General features: G+C 53.6%; 2 protein-coding genes across 7 annotated transcripts in view; one reads left to right on the top strand and one right to left on the bottom strand.

Annotated features, from left to right (window-relative positions):
- Positions 1 to 62: 62 nt before the first annotated feature.
- GORASP1 (golgi reassembly stacking protein 1) lies at positions 63 to 11,256 on the top strand. Of its 4 annotated transcripts, XM_032649425.1 has the most exons (10): positions 80 to 205; positions 903 to 948; positions 4,258 to 4,343; positions 4,847 to 5,050; positions 6,509 to 6,595; positions 6,739 to 6,869; positions 7,107 to 7,344; positions 8,085 to 8,235; positions 8,690 to 8,842; positions 9,096 to 11,256. In XM_032649425.1, exons 1-10 carry the CDS (start codon positions 143 to 145, stop codon positions 9,383 to 9,385), a joined length of 1,449 nt encoding a protein of 482 aa, XP_032505316.1. In that variant the 5' UTR covers positions 80 to 142; the 3' UTR covers positions 9,386 to 11,256. The 4 variants fall into 4 exon arrangements, with proteins under 4 accessions (XP_032505317.1, XP_032505318.1, XP_032505316.1 ...); XM_032649426.1 differs by lacking the exon at positions 903 to 948 and having other exon boundaries at positions 63 to 205; positions 4,263 to 4,343; XM_032649427.1 differs by lacking the exon at positions 903 to 948 and having other exon boundaries at positions 77 to 205.
- Positions 11,196 to 16,697, bottom strand: part of WDR48 (WD repeat domain 48) — a 45,131-nt gene continuing 39,629 nt past the window's right edge. For all 3 annotated transcript variants that reach the window (XM_032649421.1, XM_032649422.1, XM_032649423.1), the window contains 3 exons: positions 15,680 to 15,756; positions 14,053 to 14,245; positions 11,196 to 13,219 (listed from right to left, as the gene is read on the bottom strand). In XM_032649421.1, the coding sequence (XP_032505312.1) occupies positions 13,124 to 13,219; positions 14,053 to 14,245; positions 15,680 to 15,756 (366 nt within the window). In that variant the 3' untranslated portion in view covers positions 11,196 to 13,123. The remainder of the gene's footprint in view (positions 13,220 to 14,052; positions 14,246 to 15,679; positions 15,757 to 16,697) is intronic.

The raw sequence follows: 16,697 nt of genomic DNA, 5'->3' as shown, positions 1-16,697 counted from the left end.
GCCGCTCTCTAAGGGCTTCAGAGTTAAGGGTGGGCGTGGCCATGCACCCACGTGACAAGGCGCGGGTAGTCGAGCGCCGAGAGGGCGAGTACGCTGGTGGCGCCGCGGTCCCGGGCACCGGCGCCCCGAGCCGACAGTGGCCATGGGCCTGGGCGCCAGCGCCGAGCAGCCCGCGGGAGGCGCCGAGGGCTTCCACCTGCACGGGGTGAGTGGCCCCTGCGGCACCGGTGGCCTTGGCATGGCGTCCCCACCATTGTGCGGGGGACGTCCGATCACCGGTCTGGGGGCGGTAGAGGCGGGGTCTCGGCCTTAGTGCGGTCGCCCGGGGGAGAGTGATGCCCCTTCCCGGTAGGAGCCGCCGGCGAGAGATGGCGCCACGGCATTCCTGGGCCCCGGCCCGTCTGCGGCCGCGGGTCGGCCTGGCGCCAGCCCCAAGTGCCAGCTCTGCAGGAAGCTGGAGCGTTTCCTGGTCGTGTCGGGCCGCCCCGGAATGGCACTTCTCCCGGTTGAAGAGTGAAAGCACCAGGTCCAGTCGGGACGCATTTGTGCACTTGTATGATCACATTTATGATCGCCTGTTGTGCACTGCGCTTGTTACTGGGCCTGGGGAGAGAGCCAACTAAGCCCAGGGCCCGGCTGTCCCCGCCCTTGGATCCAGGGGGTCGGGGCAACCGAGTGGACGCCAGCTGCGGGGAGCCTGCCAGCGCGCATCCTGCCTGTGGTGGGGTCGAAGACCGCTGAGAACCAGCCCGGGAAAGTGGGAGCGGGAGAGCCAAGAGAATGCGGCAGAGGGCTCGGGGAGAGAGTTTGCGGGGGATGGTGGGGGGAGGGCTCCCCGGTGGAACATTGCGGAGAAGCGCGGTAAGGCCGCGGCTGATAATGTGCCTTCGGTGTCGCCACAGAGGTCCCGGGGAAAGTGGAGATGGAGTGGGTTCCTAGAGCCTGAAGGTGAGGAGAGGGGCCCGCAGCAAGATGGAGATTTGGAGTGATTTGTACTGCGGAGAAGGAGGGGCTGTAACAGAGCTGAGAGGGGCAGGAGAGTGTCCGTCCCCGGCGCGCCGCGGGGCAGGACTCCCTTCTCCCTTGTGCACGGTGGATGGCAGCAGAGATGGGGGTAGGCAGACAGGCTTGTCAGTTTGGTGCTTGGCTGTTGAGCGATTTCTGCATTGTGATGGGAGGCTCTGTTAACAACTATGGGGGAGGGGGGCAGCTAAAGAAGAAGTTTCCTAAAAGGAAAGCCAGGATGGCTTCAGGACCCAGAGGTAACAGAATCTGTGCTTGGTGGTGGGCTTTCCCTAGTGGACGTCATGGTGAGGCACCGGACAGAAAAGGTGGACAGTGAAATGCATGCAGCCAGAAGAGTCTTACAACAGGTTTGATGGAAGGCAAATTGAGGATATCGACAATGGCGGGTGGGGTGGTGGTGGTGACGTTGGTGACGTTGGTGATGGTGGTGATGGTAAGAGTGAAGATGGGAAGGGCCTGTTGGAGAGGGACAGAATGGAGAGACTGGGGAATTGGAGGTCTTCATTCACAAAACAGTTTTTTTCCCCCCGTTTCATACGTGTAGTTTTATTTAGTTGATGTACAATATTATATATGTGTACAATATAGTGATTCACAATTTTTAAAGGTTATACTCCATTTATAGTTATTACAAAATATTGGCTGTATTCCCTGCATTGTACAGTATATCCTTATAGCCAAAACAGTGATTTTGAGCACATATGCTGTGGCAGGTAGAGTTCCAGGCACTGGAGATAAAGCAGTGAGCAGAAAAGATATTGTCCCTTTTCTCATGGAGTTTACATTTGGATGCCAGCAGAGAGTGAAGGGAGACAGACAGGAAATATATGGTAGGTGGTGATCATTGCTAGCAAGAAAAGTAAAGCAGAGTGAGGGGATCCAGAGTGATGAGTGGGTGCTCTTGTATACAGGGGTCAGGAAAGGCCTCTGATCAAGTCACGTTTGAACAGACACCTTGGAAGGAAGTAAGGACAATACAGATATTTGGGGGAAGAGTGTTCTGGGCAGAGGGAGGCCCTGAGGTGGGACTGTGCTTGCTGGGCTTGAGGAGAAGCAAGGAGGTGGGGTTGGTGTGCTTGGGTGGCGTGGCCCATGTGAGGAGAGTGCTAAAGCATGAGGCCAGGTTGCTTGGGGCCTTGCGTTTTGTCCTGAGGATTTAGGATTTTATGCTGAGCTGTGGAGCCACTGGGAGGTTTTAAGTGGAGGTGTGACACTGCCTCCTAAACATTTAAAAATAAAAACGAAGAGCAACTGTGCTGCCTTCCCTAAATATTGGCGTTCCCACGGTGTGCTGGGCATGGTGGAGGAGTCACTGACTTCGGCAGTGGACAGGAGCAGACTCTGGGTCAGATTTCCTGGGGTCAGGCTGTTGCTGAATAACTGAGTGCTTTTCCTCCCCTGTCAGTTGGGGTTAGTGAGACGGTTAAATGACAGGGGAAGCAGGTGGTGCAGTCTTCTGGCACCCAGCCAAGCCTCAGAAGGCGTAAACTGCCATCGTTGTTTATCACTCTAGGTGCCCTGATGGGAGATACAGGGGGGAGGGGGAGTGTTATGAAAGCAGCACTCGTTGTGGGGCTGCGGGATCTGGGGTGATGGGAACGCCCAAGGGAGAGCCAGACAGAGGGGACGCTTGTTGTGGGGCCGGGGGTGCGGTGGGCAGCACCACAGGTGATTTCCGCTGTGGAGCCATAGTGGGTGATGACAAGGCCCAGAGCAAGGGGCCTTGACAAGGCCAGACTGAGGACAAGGCCACAGGAGAGGGGAGGTGGAGGCGCTGGGTGGGCTGGGAGAGGGCCTGGCCTGCGCACTGGGGGCCCGAGCCTCTGAGCCTCATTAATGATGGAGGTTGGCAGACACAGTGTTGAGGAGGGTAGAGGGCAACCGGCCTCTGGAGTGGGGGCCTTACCCGAGGGAGGTGGAGTGGCCCAGAGCAGGGAGGAGCAGCTCCCTGCCAGCTCTCCCTGGCGAACTGTCCTCTGATTCTCCAAAGACCCCTCATCCTAGCTTCCCCCTGAAGGGACGGAGGGGCAGGCTCCAAGCAGCTGCTCTCTGGGCCAGGCCAACTAGGGCTGGAGTTGGTTTCTGGGCTCATTCTCACTGGAAGCCATGGCAGCTTCTGGAGGTGGCAAGGTGGGGCTCTGTCGGTTCCACTGCCCTGCAGGGAGCCCTCATTCCAGGGGTGAACTGGCCTCGATCCATAGCCTCAGCGGTGAGCTCTCCTTCAGTGTGGGGACTCCAAGACTAGAGGGGCTAGTGGGTGGCAGAAGCCATGGGGGCCTTCCCCTCAAGGAAGCATCCGGAACCTGAGGCCACATGAGCCCTGTGCCCTGTGGGCTGCTGGCCTGGCTGGTGCCTGACCAACAGGGCATCAAGTGCTCACAGCCAAAGGCCTGAGGGTGTGGGGCCCATATTCGGTCCAGACCTGGGGATAAAGGCTGCATTGTTTGAGCGAAGCTCTGTGAATGGGGCCTTTGAGATGGATTTCCACCATAGCTGCAAGCCTGGTTGTGGTGTTTTTGGAGACAGCAGGGAGTTCGGGAGTTGAGGGCAGGGCAGGAGCCCCTTGGGCTGGGAATGGCCGCTGGAGGAGCTCTCCTGTGTGGGGAGGTTGGATGGTGAGGGGACTCTGCGCTGCTCACCAGGCTCCCTGGCTCAGGCTCATTCCAGACCCTGGGGTCTGCTCTCCTCAGCCACCCCTCCTCAACAGCTCCTATCGCCCCACCTGTGGAACTGGGCCAGGATCTGTCACCACAGGGTCAGGGGCTCTCTGGGATCTGGCCACAGGCTGCCTTCTGCACTCCGTCTTTCTGGGCATGGCCCTGGCTCCATCCATCCTGGGGCACTCCCTTCCTGTCCACATCTAAACATTTCTGGTAAACCCTTCTGGCTTTCCAGCAGCCCCAGCCCAGGCTTCTGGGGCAGCCATCTGTGTCACCCTGTCTCCGTGTGGCCTACTGCTCTGGGTTCTCCTATGAGGCATCTTTGGAAGCATCTGTGGATCATACTCAGGAAAGAGTCATTTTCCAAAAGAGGAAAACCTGTGCCCAGGAAGGTAGTGAGAGAAGATGGAGTGAGCCTTGACCATGCCCATGTGTGGCCTGCCTGGAATGGTTCATGCTGGTGTCTCTGTCCTCGCCGGGACACGGGGAGTGGTGATGGTTTCTCGAATTGATGGCTGGGGGCTTCTGGGAGAGTCCCGGGGTCAGCGCAGTGACCGTGGCCTCTGTGCAGCACAGGTGCAGGAGAACTCCCCCGCCCAGCAGGCAGGCCTGGAGCCCTACTTCGACTTCATCATCACCATCGGGCACTCAAGGCTGGTGAGGCCCCCCTTCTGCCTCTGCTTTGCTTGTGTGTGTCTCCTGCTGTCCCACAGGGGCCCCAGCCCTGCTCCTGCCTCCCTTTTCTGCTGAAGGGAGGCTGAGCCCCATCTCCCCTTCTTCCTGAGCCTGATGGGGGCCCTGCCTGGAGCTCAGCTCCCGGGCTCTCAGGGGTGGGTTGGAGCAGGTGGACTCCTGGCACTGGCTGCAAGGTCTACGGGGCCTGCCCAGAGGGGCCTGAGAAGTGTGAGAGCTCTGGAAGGGGCAGCTCAGAGTGGGCAGTGCTGCAATGCTCTGGACCCCGGGGGCTCTTTGCTTACTTTGTTGTGTTCTCCGGGGGGACTGAAGGAGGAAGGTTTAGCAGGGCTTGGGGGTGCTGGGGGTCACAGTGGCTGCAGGCCCAGCCACCAAGGCCCTTGCCCCATCTCAAACCCAGACTTGTCTGGGGGGCCTGGCCGGGTGTGTGTGTGGGGGTCCGGGAGTCAGCCCCGCTGCCCCTGCAGAACAAGGAGAATGACACGCTCAAGGCCCTACTGAAGGCCAATGTGGAGAAGCCGGTGAAGCTGGAGGTGTTCAGCATGAAGACCAATAAGGTGCGCGAGGTGGAGGTGGTGCCCAGCAACATGTGGGGCGGCCAGGGCCTGCTGGGTGCCAGCGTGCGCTTCTGCAGCTTCCGAAGGGCCAGCGAGCATGTGTGGCACGTGCTGGTGAGTGGGCAGGGCGTATGGGATGGGTGTGTGGTGGGGGCCTCCCGGGAGAGGCCAGCAGACAGTGGGTCTATTAGAGGGTCCCAAGGGCAGGGTGTGGTCTCCCCTTTCCAGTGTCCCAGAGAGCGCAACTCCTCTCAGCCCAACAGTGCCCTGTGACTTAGGGCATTTTCTTACCCTCTAGACGTTGGCTTCTTCTTTGGAAAGGTGGGGGCGCCATCTGCTGGAAGCTTGGTTGTACTGCCAGAAGGCTGCTGCTGCGGCTGCTTTAGTCTTTATCTAAAAGAGTGTTTTTTTCTGGTGTACTCTAGGGGAGGGGTCCCCAACCCCGGGGTCGCAGACTGGTCCCCAGCCTGTTAGGAACCAGGCCTCACAGCAGGAGGTGAGCAGCAGGCGAGCGAGCAAAGTTTCATCTGCTGCTCCCCATCGCTCGCGTGACCGCCTGAACCGTTAACACCCCCGCCGTCCGTGGAAAAATTGTCTTCCACAAAACTGGTCCTTGGTGCCAGAAGGGTCGGAGACCGCTGCTCTAGGATATTATGATTTTTCTTGGCAGGTCCCCTGAGAGCACCCTTGGGCACTGGGCTGGTGCCTGGGGTCTGAACCTTAATGAATCTCTGTGACTGAGTTGTCACAGATGTTGCTGTTAGTGTTTGTTCATAGACACACATGCACACGTGACATGCAGTCACTCATGGGGCCCAAGTTCTTGAATGCTCGGTCCTACGGCTTGAGGGACAGAGGGTGCCCTGAGCTGGACACTGGCTGATTTGGTCTCTAGCCCCTTCTATTGCTCACTGACTCCTCGTGGGAGCCTTCTCAACCTTTTCAGCCAGCCTCAGTTTGTCCATAAGTGCAATGGGGGTGGTGATACAAATCCCTCTATATTTCCCGGGAGATTGGGGGTTGGGTAGTGGAGCTTTCCAAGGGAGAAGGCAATCCTCGTACCCACTTCTCACCACCCTCTCCATCAACCTCCCCCCACCCGCCACCCCATGGGTCTTCAGTTCTGTGCCTGCAGCCGTAACAGCAATGCAGTTGGGCACTTACTGTGGGCCAAGGTGTGGTTTTCATTCAGTGCATATATTATTTTTTTTAATCTTCTCAGCAACTCTTGAGTGAGCACTACATATCCCACTTTTAATTGTGGGGAAACTGAGGCCGAGGGGTTAAGTGCTTGTCCATAGCGCCCTAGCTAGCCGCTGGTGGAGCCAGGAGTTGGACCTAGGTAGTCAGATGTGGGAGCTCCTGCCTGTGGCACGGTGCTGCCCTCTGCTGGACAGGCTGTGGACCGGGGGAGGCAGGGGAACCAGGGGCTGGGCTGGGAGAGTCTGGGCTTGAGGTCCTGGCCTGGGGACAGAGGACAGGTGGAGAGGCAGCTCCTGGAGAGGCAGCTTCCCACCCGCCGCCCCCCAGAAGCAAGGCCGATAGTTGGATAGTTCGTGATTCTTTCCTCAGGATGTGGAACCCTGTTCCCCTGCCTCCCTCGCTGGCTTGCGCCCCTACACCGACTACGTGGTTGGCTCAGACCAGATCCTCCAGGAGGTAAGGAACCACACACAGCCTTCCCCCCGGCCCCCTGGATGGGGTGTGGAGAAGTGGGTACTGTCCATGAGAAGCGTCTTGTCTTGTGAGGCTTCCCATCCCAGGGTGGGAGCAGGGCTCAGGTGCCATGTTGTCTGTCGTAGTCCGAGGACTTCTTCTCACTCATTGAGTCCCATGAGGGGAAGCCCTTGAAGCTGATGATTTATAACTCCGAGTCCGACTCCTGCCGGGAGGTGACTGTCACTCCCAATGCAGCCTGGGGAGGAGAGGGCAGGTATTTCCTGGGGTTGCAGGGCTGCAGGGTGGGGCCCTGGTGGGGCCGTGGGGGACCCTGGCCATTGGGCATGGACCTGGAGTCCCATGGTGGGGATGGAGGGATGGGCCCTGGGCCCAGGGGTCCTGAGGCTGACAGTTGGTCCATGAGGCCCCCTCATTGCTGGTGGATGGGGGTGGCAGGGATAGGAAGGGCTGTGGGACAAGCCCTGGAGTGAATGTTTCTGGTCTTCGGCAGCCTGGGCTGTGGTATCGGCTATGGGTATCTGCACCGGATCCCAACCCAGCCTCCCAGCCACCACAAGAAGCCATCTGGTGTCCCACCACCTGGTGTCCCGCCACCTGGTATCCCGCCACTTGGTGTCCTGCCGCCTGGTGTCCCGCCGCCTGGTGCCCCACCACCTGGACCCACCCCGCAGGACTCTCCTGCCCCTTCTGGCCTGGAGACAGGCTCCAGGCAGGGTGACTACGTGGAGGTACGTGGGGAGCACCTGCCAGCTGTGGCGAGAGGGGAGCTTCATGTGGGCAGAAGGGCCTGCAGCTGGGAAGAGGAGACTGGGGGCTGTCCTCACTGGGGGCCTGCCTGCAGAAGCCTTGGGAGGCCCATCTGCTTGTGGGACCCAGTGGGAGAAGATGGGCCCATCCTGGGACAGCAGAACCTACTTCGGTTCTCCTGCCCCTTGGGTCTGGAGGTGAGGGTAGTGTGAGGCACTGGTTGTCATTTTCATTTCATGACTGGGAAACTAAGGCCCAGAGGTGGGCAGAGACTTGTTCTGTGCCTCCGTGAGTCTGTGGTAAAGTTAGGCCAGGGGCTGGGTGTCTGTCTGGGTCTGCAGCCAGATCGTGGCTGTTGAGAGGTCCCCCAAGTGCCTCTGGGCATTGGGCTGGTGCCTGGGGTCTGCATGGGGGCCCTTGGGGACTGCTGTCCAGGCATGGACTCTTCCTGTGGGTCATGGATGGGGCTCCGTCAGGTGGGCCCTTGGGGCTGCTCATCAGAGTGGGAAGGGTGCCCCGAGTCCATGTCCGCACTGCACGGGAGGCCAGCCAGGCCCCTCTTGCCTGACTTCACATCTGCTGTAGAGAGAGCGTTAGATGCCCAGGGCTGTTTGCTCCCTTGGGCTGAGTGGTGCTCCCGGTGGGTGTGAGCTGGCGGTTAGGTTTGACTACCCTGTCCAACAGGCCCCTCCTGTTCCTTTTTTTCCCTGGCTCCCTGTAGGCCCTGCTGCAGGCACCTGGCTCCTCCAAGGAGGAACAGCTCCCTGGGCCCAAGAGTCCTGGCCATAGCACTCCAGACCTTGACGACCTTCCCTGTTCCATGGAGATTCCTCTTCAGTCTCCGCCTCCACTGCAGCGAGTCATGGACCCAGGTACCGAGCAGGCTGAGGAAGCTGAGGGCCTGCAAGCCCTGTGCTGGAGCAAGTCCCGGGCTCTGGGCTGGACTTCGGCAGACCCACTGAGCCCTCCTATCTGATATCCGTCAAGATAACTGCAGGTGATCCAATCAGTATACGGATGGCAAGACTGCCGTCCAGAGGAGAGAGGGGGCCTGCTCAAGGTCACACAGCACCCTGGGCACAGAGCAGGGTCTGGGCCCTCTGCCACTGGGCTATTCCCATGGTACCCAACCCCAGGCCCCTTTCTTTCCTCAGAAACCAGCAGTGGGGAACCTCTGGGGTTGGCTGGGGGCATTGCCACGGGCTGAGGAGGTTACGGTCTCTGGCCGGGCCAGATGCCCCAGGAACAGGGTGCCGTGAGCCCAGGGCGCTGGCCTTCCAGTGGTCAGGGTTTTGTTCTGGTAGAGAACTGTGCACCTTCCCCTAGGCTTCCTGGACGTGTCCGGCATCTCCCTCTTGGACAGCAGCAACGCCAGCGCCTGGTCTGGGCTGCCCTCCTCCACAGAGCTGACCTCCACTGCGGTCTCAGCCTCAGGGCCGGAGGACGTCTGCTCCAGCAGGGGTTCTCGTGAGCGTGGTGGTGAGTGGCCGGCCGGCACCTTCGGAGGCCTTCTGGGAAGGCCCCCGGGTTGTGGGGAAGGCGGCCCTGAGTCTCTCAGCTGGGTTAGAGGCTGACCTGCAGGTGGAATGCAGCCGCATCAAGGCATTTGTACGCTAAATCGCCCATCCCCCATCAACGCTGGGGGTGGGAGTTGAGGGTCAGCGGGGTTACTGCCCCAGGCCACACTGGCCCTGGTCTGTGGGCCTCCTCAGCTCCACCCCGTGTGTTTCAGGTGAGGCCACCTGGTCTGGGTCAGAGTTTGAGGTCTCCTTCCCAGACAGCCCAGGCGCCCAGGCGGACCACCTGCCTCAGCTGACACTTCCCGACAGCCTCACCTGTGCAGCCTCACCAGAAGATGGGCTGTCCGCTGAGCTGCTCGAAGCCCAGGCTGAGGAGGAGTCAGAAAGCACAGAGAGCCCAGATTTCGGGGCACAGGCTGAGGGGGCAGCCAGCCAGGCACAGCTCTCCCCCCCCAGAATAACACCCCAGGCACTAAGAAGGGCCTCTGATGGCATTTCATGAGGCCCAGAAGTGGGAGGCAGCTCAGGCCACACTGCGTGGCCAAGCCCCCTGCATTACGCTTCCTAGGCTGCTGCTGACAGGGGGTGGGGGGTGGCGTGGCTTGTGTCCACTCAGACGCTACTGGTCTCCAAGAGGTGACCTCCCAGCATTCATTCTGCCTGATGGTCCTGCCTTTGGGGAATTGGCCACTTGTTTGAGAATCTCAAGTACTTTTGGGGTAGTAGGGGGCTGGGAGTAGCACCCAGGTTAAATAAGTTTTCCAAGAGATAGGGTCGGAGAACAAAGGATTCTTTGCCGCTCTGGTAGGGTGTGGAACTTCAGTGGCCGTGGGCCTTGGGGAAGGGCATCTTTGGGCCACGTACCCACTGCTTGCTCCTGCTCTGTGGGTGCACAGAAGGTAGCAGAGTCCAGGCACCATCAGGTGTGAAGATGGGGTGAGGGATGAAGGGCTTGGTGTGGAGTGTTTGCCTGATCGCTCTGTAGGGCTTGTAGTGATTCTTTCCACAGAGCTCAGCCAGCTCTATCTGTAATGGAAGGCACCCCCAAGCCCTGGGGACCCCTGCCGCTCCAATTACCGTCTCACTCTGTGCCACACAGCACAGTTGGCTCATGCTAACCACATATTCCAGCCATGGTTGGAGGAGAGGCAGTGAACTTGCCCACCTCTTCTGAGGGAGGATGGTTGGAAATTCTAGGCCCTTCAGCACACTCACCTGTGCTTGGACCACGATGCTTCTTCTTCGCCACCGTCTACACCCCACAGACCTGGGGACACACAAGTGTCCCCAGTTGTGACTCCTGTCAGCTCCCAAACTTTTACAACCATCTTTTCTAAATATAGAAGTCATCCAGCCAGCCCCAGTGGTGAGTAAAAGTTACAAATTTAATTTCACCATCCTAAGCAGACTCTCAGAGCCAGTCCTCCCGACTGGAGTTCTTCACACACAGCTCCCACTCCAAGGGGAGATGAGGGGCCTGGACAAGATTGGGTAGGGGCCCTTCTGTTCTTTCCTGTAGTACAGGAGAGGGCTGTTCCCCTCACCTCCAGTGCCTTGGGAGGCTAAGACTAGGTCGAGTCTTTTGCTCTGCCTGGTTCCTGCAGGAAGAAGAGGGCTCCATCCAGGGATGGCCCCCTCATCACTTGAAGTCCTCTCCTCTTTGGCTAGAGTCCCTCACCTTCCCACAGCCCTCGCGGAGTACCATGAAAGCTGCCTCTGGCCTGGCCTTCTAGTCTCGGCCCAGTCGAAAGTCCCACCTTTACCATTTGATTTGGAATGTGTGCACTTACAGGGAATTCAGAGTTCTCTTAGGCTCATAGGACAAGGACTGTATGCTTTGGGGGGCACAGACCAAGTATATGGAGGGAGGGCCCCAAACCAGCAAACACTTCGCTTCTAGCACTGTGACTACATTTAAAAAGCAAGTCTTTGTCAAGTCTACCAGAGCAGCTGATAAGCCCACAGAACAGGGAGGCATTGTGTCCAAAGCCAGTGCTGGAGCCTGGTTCCTAGATTGTCTGGGAGCCCAGTGCAGCAATCCAGGAAGTAGAAAAGAATCACCATGGGCCTGTTCTGAGGCCAGCTTCCCTTCACTGTAGCCTGGCAGTCCGACCCAGAGTCACCCTCACCCAAGGGACCTGGTTCTTCCCTCCCTCACTTTCACACACTCCCCTCCTTACATTGGGGGATAAAATGGATAGCAATGCTAATTATTTCCACGGTAAACACAAAACCAGAAGTTTCTTCCTTTCTCTGTAATCTGCTATGAAGGAAAATGACAAGTGAAAATAAATGTGTACTACACTTTGAAATATTGTAACTAAAGCCTTTATTCTATACAACTGTGAAATACAGATTTTTACCCTTTTGGCATTGCAGACTGTCAAGATTTTCTGGAAACTATTACTGGTTTGACTGGAACAACAAAAAAAACCACAACCATGCTGGGGGTGAGATCTATGACAGGAAGGGAGCACAGCCGCCCCTCGAGGCTCGGCACTCAGGGCAGCATGGCCCAGCGAGGCCCATTCCTTCAGCCCAAGGGCCCCTCGTGCAAACACAACTGAGGGCTGGTAAATGAGTTTTTTTGTTTTGTTTTGTTTTTGCCATTAATTCACAACTATTGCTAAAAAATGTGCACCAAAAGCGCACTGTTGTATTCAACAGATAGAAAGGATTTTTAAAAACAGCCGGTTGCTCTCTGCATAAGGGAGACAGGCTCACTGGAGATGCGGCGTGTCTTTGCGCACTTCTTCAAAGTGTGGCGGCAGTGACCAGCCCACTTTCCAAAGGAGGCTGACGAGCAGTGAGGAAACCCTGCCTCTACGGTTGTGCCGGTCGGAATATCTCAGATAGTGAGGTCTGGACTCAGGCCACCAGCTGCCTCCAGCTGAACCTGTGAAGGCGTAGAAAAGAAAAAACCTTCCCCACCCCCTCCGCAGTCCCTGCTGTTGTGGGGACGGGCCATGCTGGGGAGGCAACTGGACTGGAATAAACTGCCCTCTGAAGGCACTTGTGCTTCTGGCTTCATCCAGGAGGCTTGTCTTACGTAGTTTTATGGGGGTGGACCATTGTTCTATTCCAAATACAAATGACCTTGGGGAGAATCCAAAGTATTTTTTTCTGCCAAAAGTTGAAGTATTTATCCCCAATAAGTTATATTCTGTACAAGATCCAAATGATTCTATGAAAGCTTTAGATTGTTAGAAAGAACAGTGAAAAGAAATCTGGATACAGGTACAACAACAAAAACCTGCATATAAAACTGGAAAAAACAAACATGTATACTTCCAGGATGTGAATATCAAATTAACTCACTATAATACCCTTTTACTCTGACACCATAAATATTAGGTAGCATTTAAATGAAGTTAAAATCTCATCACAGTCTTAAGTTTTGTTGGTGTCATGCTGCTTACCCAGAGCAAGAACCTGTGGTGTCACCTGGCTTTGCCCATAAATAAAACGACACAGTGGAGGAAGGAGTAAGAGAGCTGCACCTCCCTGTGGCCGCCAAACAGTCCGTTCACCGTGGGGGTATCACCGCTGGGCACAGGCTGGGCGTACTCTAGGCTGGCAGTCCCAGTGCTGTGATCCAGCACCTGGAATTTCAACAGATCTTCCTACAAGAACACATCTGAGATGCAATATTAAAAACAAGCCCAACAATAATCATTTATTATGAAATGGGCTGGCTCTCGAATTGTGCAGCAGCAAATTCCTATTAAAAGTAACTGTCTTAAATGGTGAAAACAACTTGTTTTTTTTTTTTAAATGACAAACTTGGAAAAAGCCTTCATAGGTACTGCATGAGTGGAATGTACTCTTAGCAAAGCTCAAGAGTGTGGGTTTGGAGTTGAAACACAGTGACAGATGTGGCCCTACCAATGTGTTTCTAACAAGTGCTAACAGATCAAGATAGGGTCCTCTGAAACAAAAGGAGGAAGCAAAGTCTGCGCTGGCCTGTCGTTAGTTCTCTGTACACCTCGCAAGACACAGTCTGCTCGGGGCTCTTCTGCTCTGGCACTCTGCCTTCCTGGGGACAGCTTAATCTACACATGGAGACTGGTTTCTATATTACATCTCGATTAGTCACTTCAATTGAAAGAGAATCTCAGTCCATACCAAATCGGCCGTTAGAAGTCTTGTTCCCGTTGGGGCTCAGTGGGCTTCCTAGCACTACTCTTGGGGCCATAGAGGAAGGTCAGTAAATGAATACCCAGGAGCGTTCGCCCACCCTTCACGTGGACTTCTGACGGTAATGGAGGGTGAGGTCACCACCACTCTTCCATATGAAGTGTTTCACTGTTCGAAGGTCCATATTTGGATCCAAAACCTGAATAGCAAAAAATGAATAATAAAAAAGGTATATCTAAGGCTTTTATCGTTAACTCTGGGACTCTCCTTGCCCATGCCTGGTGGCCTCTTCTTGCTGACACAGCTGCTTTGCAAGCAGGCACGGATCTGGGCATGGTAAGATGTGCAGCTTGTGTGGCTAGGCCAGACAGGCCATGTTCAGTCATTCCTCTGAAGAAATACCTTGAGTGCATCTTCATTTACAACATCTCCACCGATGCTCCACCCACCTCCACTTCAAATCTTAAACTAACGTGGCAGATGCTGCCCTGCAAATAAAGACGAGCATGGGGCATCCCTGGTGGCGCAGTGGTTGAGAGTCCGCCTGCCGATGCAGGGGACACGGGTTCGTGCCCCGGTCCGGGAAGATCCCACATGCCGCAGAGCGGCTGGGCCCGTGAGCCATGGCCGCTGGGCGTGCGCGTCCGGAGCCTGTGCTCCGCAACGGGAGAGGCCACAACACTGAGAAGCCCGCGTACCGAAGAAAAAAAGAAAAAAAAAAAAAAAAAAAAAGACGAGCATGTATCTTTCTCGTCAGAAAAAAAAAGCCACCAGCACGTCCACATTTGTCTGTGTGTGGATTTAAGTCTCCATGTCCCTTTCCTAAAAACTGCCCCAGGGATAAATGGAAGCTTTAAGGTGGGCTCTAGAGCCCTTCAGAAGGGGCCTCACAAATAGGTGGGAGAGACCCAGTGTTCCTAAAAGCAAAAGCCCCCCAAAGGCAACAGACTTGGAAACTACAATCCCACCACATGATGAAATTCTGAGCACCAGCACTGGAAAAAATGGGGCTGTGTCCTCAAGTCCACTTACCTGGTCCTGGCACAAAAGTTCAATTTTCTCCTCTGCCAACACAGCAATATCCTCTTCTTTTTCCTGTTCTCCTGGTTTTTCATTATTAGAAGAGCTAGTGGTTTGAGACTCATTATCCAAGTTGATGATTTTCTCATAGACGTGTTCCATTACTTTCCGGACTTGAAGCATGTCACTAGCAGAGAGTCTATCTCTGTAAAAAGCAAGGGCAGACTGTGACATCAGGAAATCACTGGATATTATCTCTTCCATATTTCTTGGTGTTAACATTTGACAAAGATAAAACATACCAGAGAAACATAAACCAATAAATGTTCTTAGTCACTGCCGTAATCCATTTTTAGAATCGCCAATAGATTTTCTATAGTGTCCTCCCCTAAGACAGATTATGTGCAAATAAATGAGATTACATACATATCCTTAAACCTTCTATATACATAAGGAATAGCCGCCTGGGTTTTATTCCCTTAAAGACTTTCCCAGAGCATGGGCAAACTAAATGCTCATGGAAGGGAAGGCAGCCCCTGGTGCTTACCAGGCTCCGATGATATATGTGCTCATTTCTCCCAAGGCTTCCTCCTCCTATAGCCAAGCCCTTGAGTTTCAACTGCCTGTCTGATCTCCAGACCTACCAACACAACAGCTAGCTAGGCAGCTCCAGCTGGATGTCCCAAAGGCACCTCAAACTCTACATGTCCAAAACTAGATTCAGCAATTTCCTTACCCCCAAGCCTACTTCTGTATCTCTGACATCAGTTAATAATGGTCAAACCAAGTAGCTAAGGCTCATACTCTGAAAGTCATCCTGAACTTCAGTCATTAAACCTAGTTGAAGTGATATCCAGAACTTGCTTTAAAATAATCTGTGTGTGTGTGTGTGTGTGTGTGTAGGCAGGTGGGTTCAGTGGGAGGGAGGGCAGGTAGAGGTATAGATGAAACAAAATGTTTAGCCATATGTTGAGAATTATTTAAGCTGTGTGATGGGATAATGGGGGTTCATTCTCCTATTGTCTTTTTTTGCATATGTTTGGAAATCTAACAAAAGGTTTTAAAGTCCTACTGATTCTACTTGCTGGGATACACATCAGTGAAACCTTAAATGTTCTTTCTGACTCCCCTCCTAGCATCTCCTGGCCACCCCTCCATCCTATGCTGCAGCTACATAGGTCCTTGACAATTTCAATATCTTATGCAGGCTCCTACTTCCACATCCCTGATCGAACCATTTTCTGGACCTGGAATATCTCTCTTTTGAAGTTCTATCCATCCTTACATGTCCAGCTCAAATTCCATGTCCTTCAAGAAAGCTTTCTGGAAAGCTACAGCCAAAAATTCATTTCTTTCCCCTACACTCATCATTCCGTAAGTATCCATAAAAGCAGTTACTATACGCAGACTGTGTCCTAAACTATGAGAGACAAAATCCACGTTTTACTTATTTTGAACATCTGCAGCCGGCCACAGTAGGTACTTGGTATATGGTTAAATTATATAAACTTTCAATACTATGAAATTAGCCTTAGATCTAGTACTTGCCTCCTGTGCTATAAAAGCAACTATAAGGAATTTAAAAAACTCTCTGGCAATAAATTAGATCGAAGTATCACACAACACTCCATTTACTTACTTTTTTAAGGTTTTTGCTCCTGAAGATGCATGAGGTTGGAGGTAGAAAGGAATTTTGTTGAATTTGGGCATATTTTTCTGAAACATGAAAAGTGAAAAAAGGTAAGATAGTTTCTGTTAGCTGATAAACTAAAATGATGTCAACAGGAAAACTATCCACAAGTTATTTCACAATTAAAAGTGACTGTCTATGAAATTTATAATAAGCTATCAAATTATCTACGTCAGCCTTAGTGAAAAGGTATCAGAAAAGTATAATGTTTCATTTTGTAATAAAAGATACATAAAGACAAATTATATGCAATGTCAGTGGCAATATGAAATTGCAGCATGGATCTTCTCAATTAACAGTTCAAGGAATGAAAAGGAAACAAATTTTAATTCTTTAAGCCATACAAACCAAAATCTGAGTTCTACATTAAAATGCCCAAACAAAAAATTAAGTGTCTTGCGAGAAACCCACAACATTCACCTTTGAGCAAAACCATACGCTCTACGCTGTTGAGGCCCATTATCCAACTGAAAAGGCCAATCAAAGTCCTCCCACTTTCTTTTCCTCTGACATCAGAGTAAGGTCTGAGGCTTTAAATGAGTGGAAACTTCAGCCAACCACCTAGATGTCCACCATGAGGTAAACCACATACTTAGATGAAGGATAAAATTAATTGCTCATCTTTTCTCTGGGGATTAATCCTCTCCGAGCCTCCATATCATATCCTGTCTGGATGTCTCCTCTGAGGAATGAGCCACAGGCATAAAGTCAGCAATGCATCCAGGTGAGTTTAACACTCAAAGGAAGTTGTGGTTTATGGGGAGCTCAGATTTAGAGAAGACCACAGAATATCTATCAGGTGTCAGACCAGTTTTAAGTTCTTGGAGATATATCTGGGACAGAAAATGAATTTTCTGCAGGTTCTAGAGATTAAATCTCTTCTCATATATCTTTAGAAATATAGGTCAACAGCACATAAAAGAGTCTAGAAACAGACCCATGTGTGTATAGAAATTTAGTATATGAT

Source organism: Phocoena sinus, chromosome 11, assembly GCF_008692025.1.
Source record: "Phocoena sinus isolate mPhoSin1 chromosome 11, mPhoSin1.pri, whole genome shotgun sequence".
NCBI lineage: Eukaryota > Metazoa > Chordata > Mammalia > Artiodactyla > Phocoenidae > Phocoena > Phocoena sinus.
Note: the sequence above shows the minus strand (reverse complement) of the source record. Positions and strands in the feature narration are given on the sequence as shown.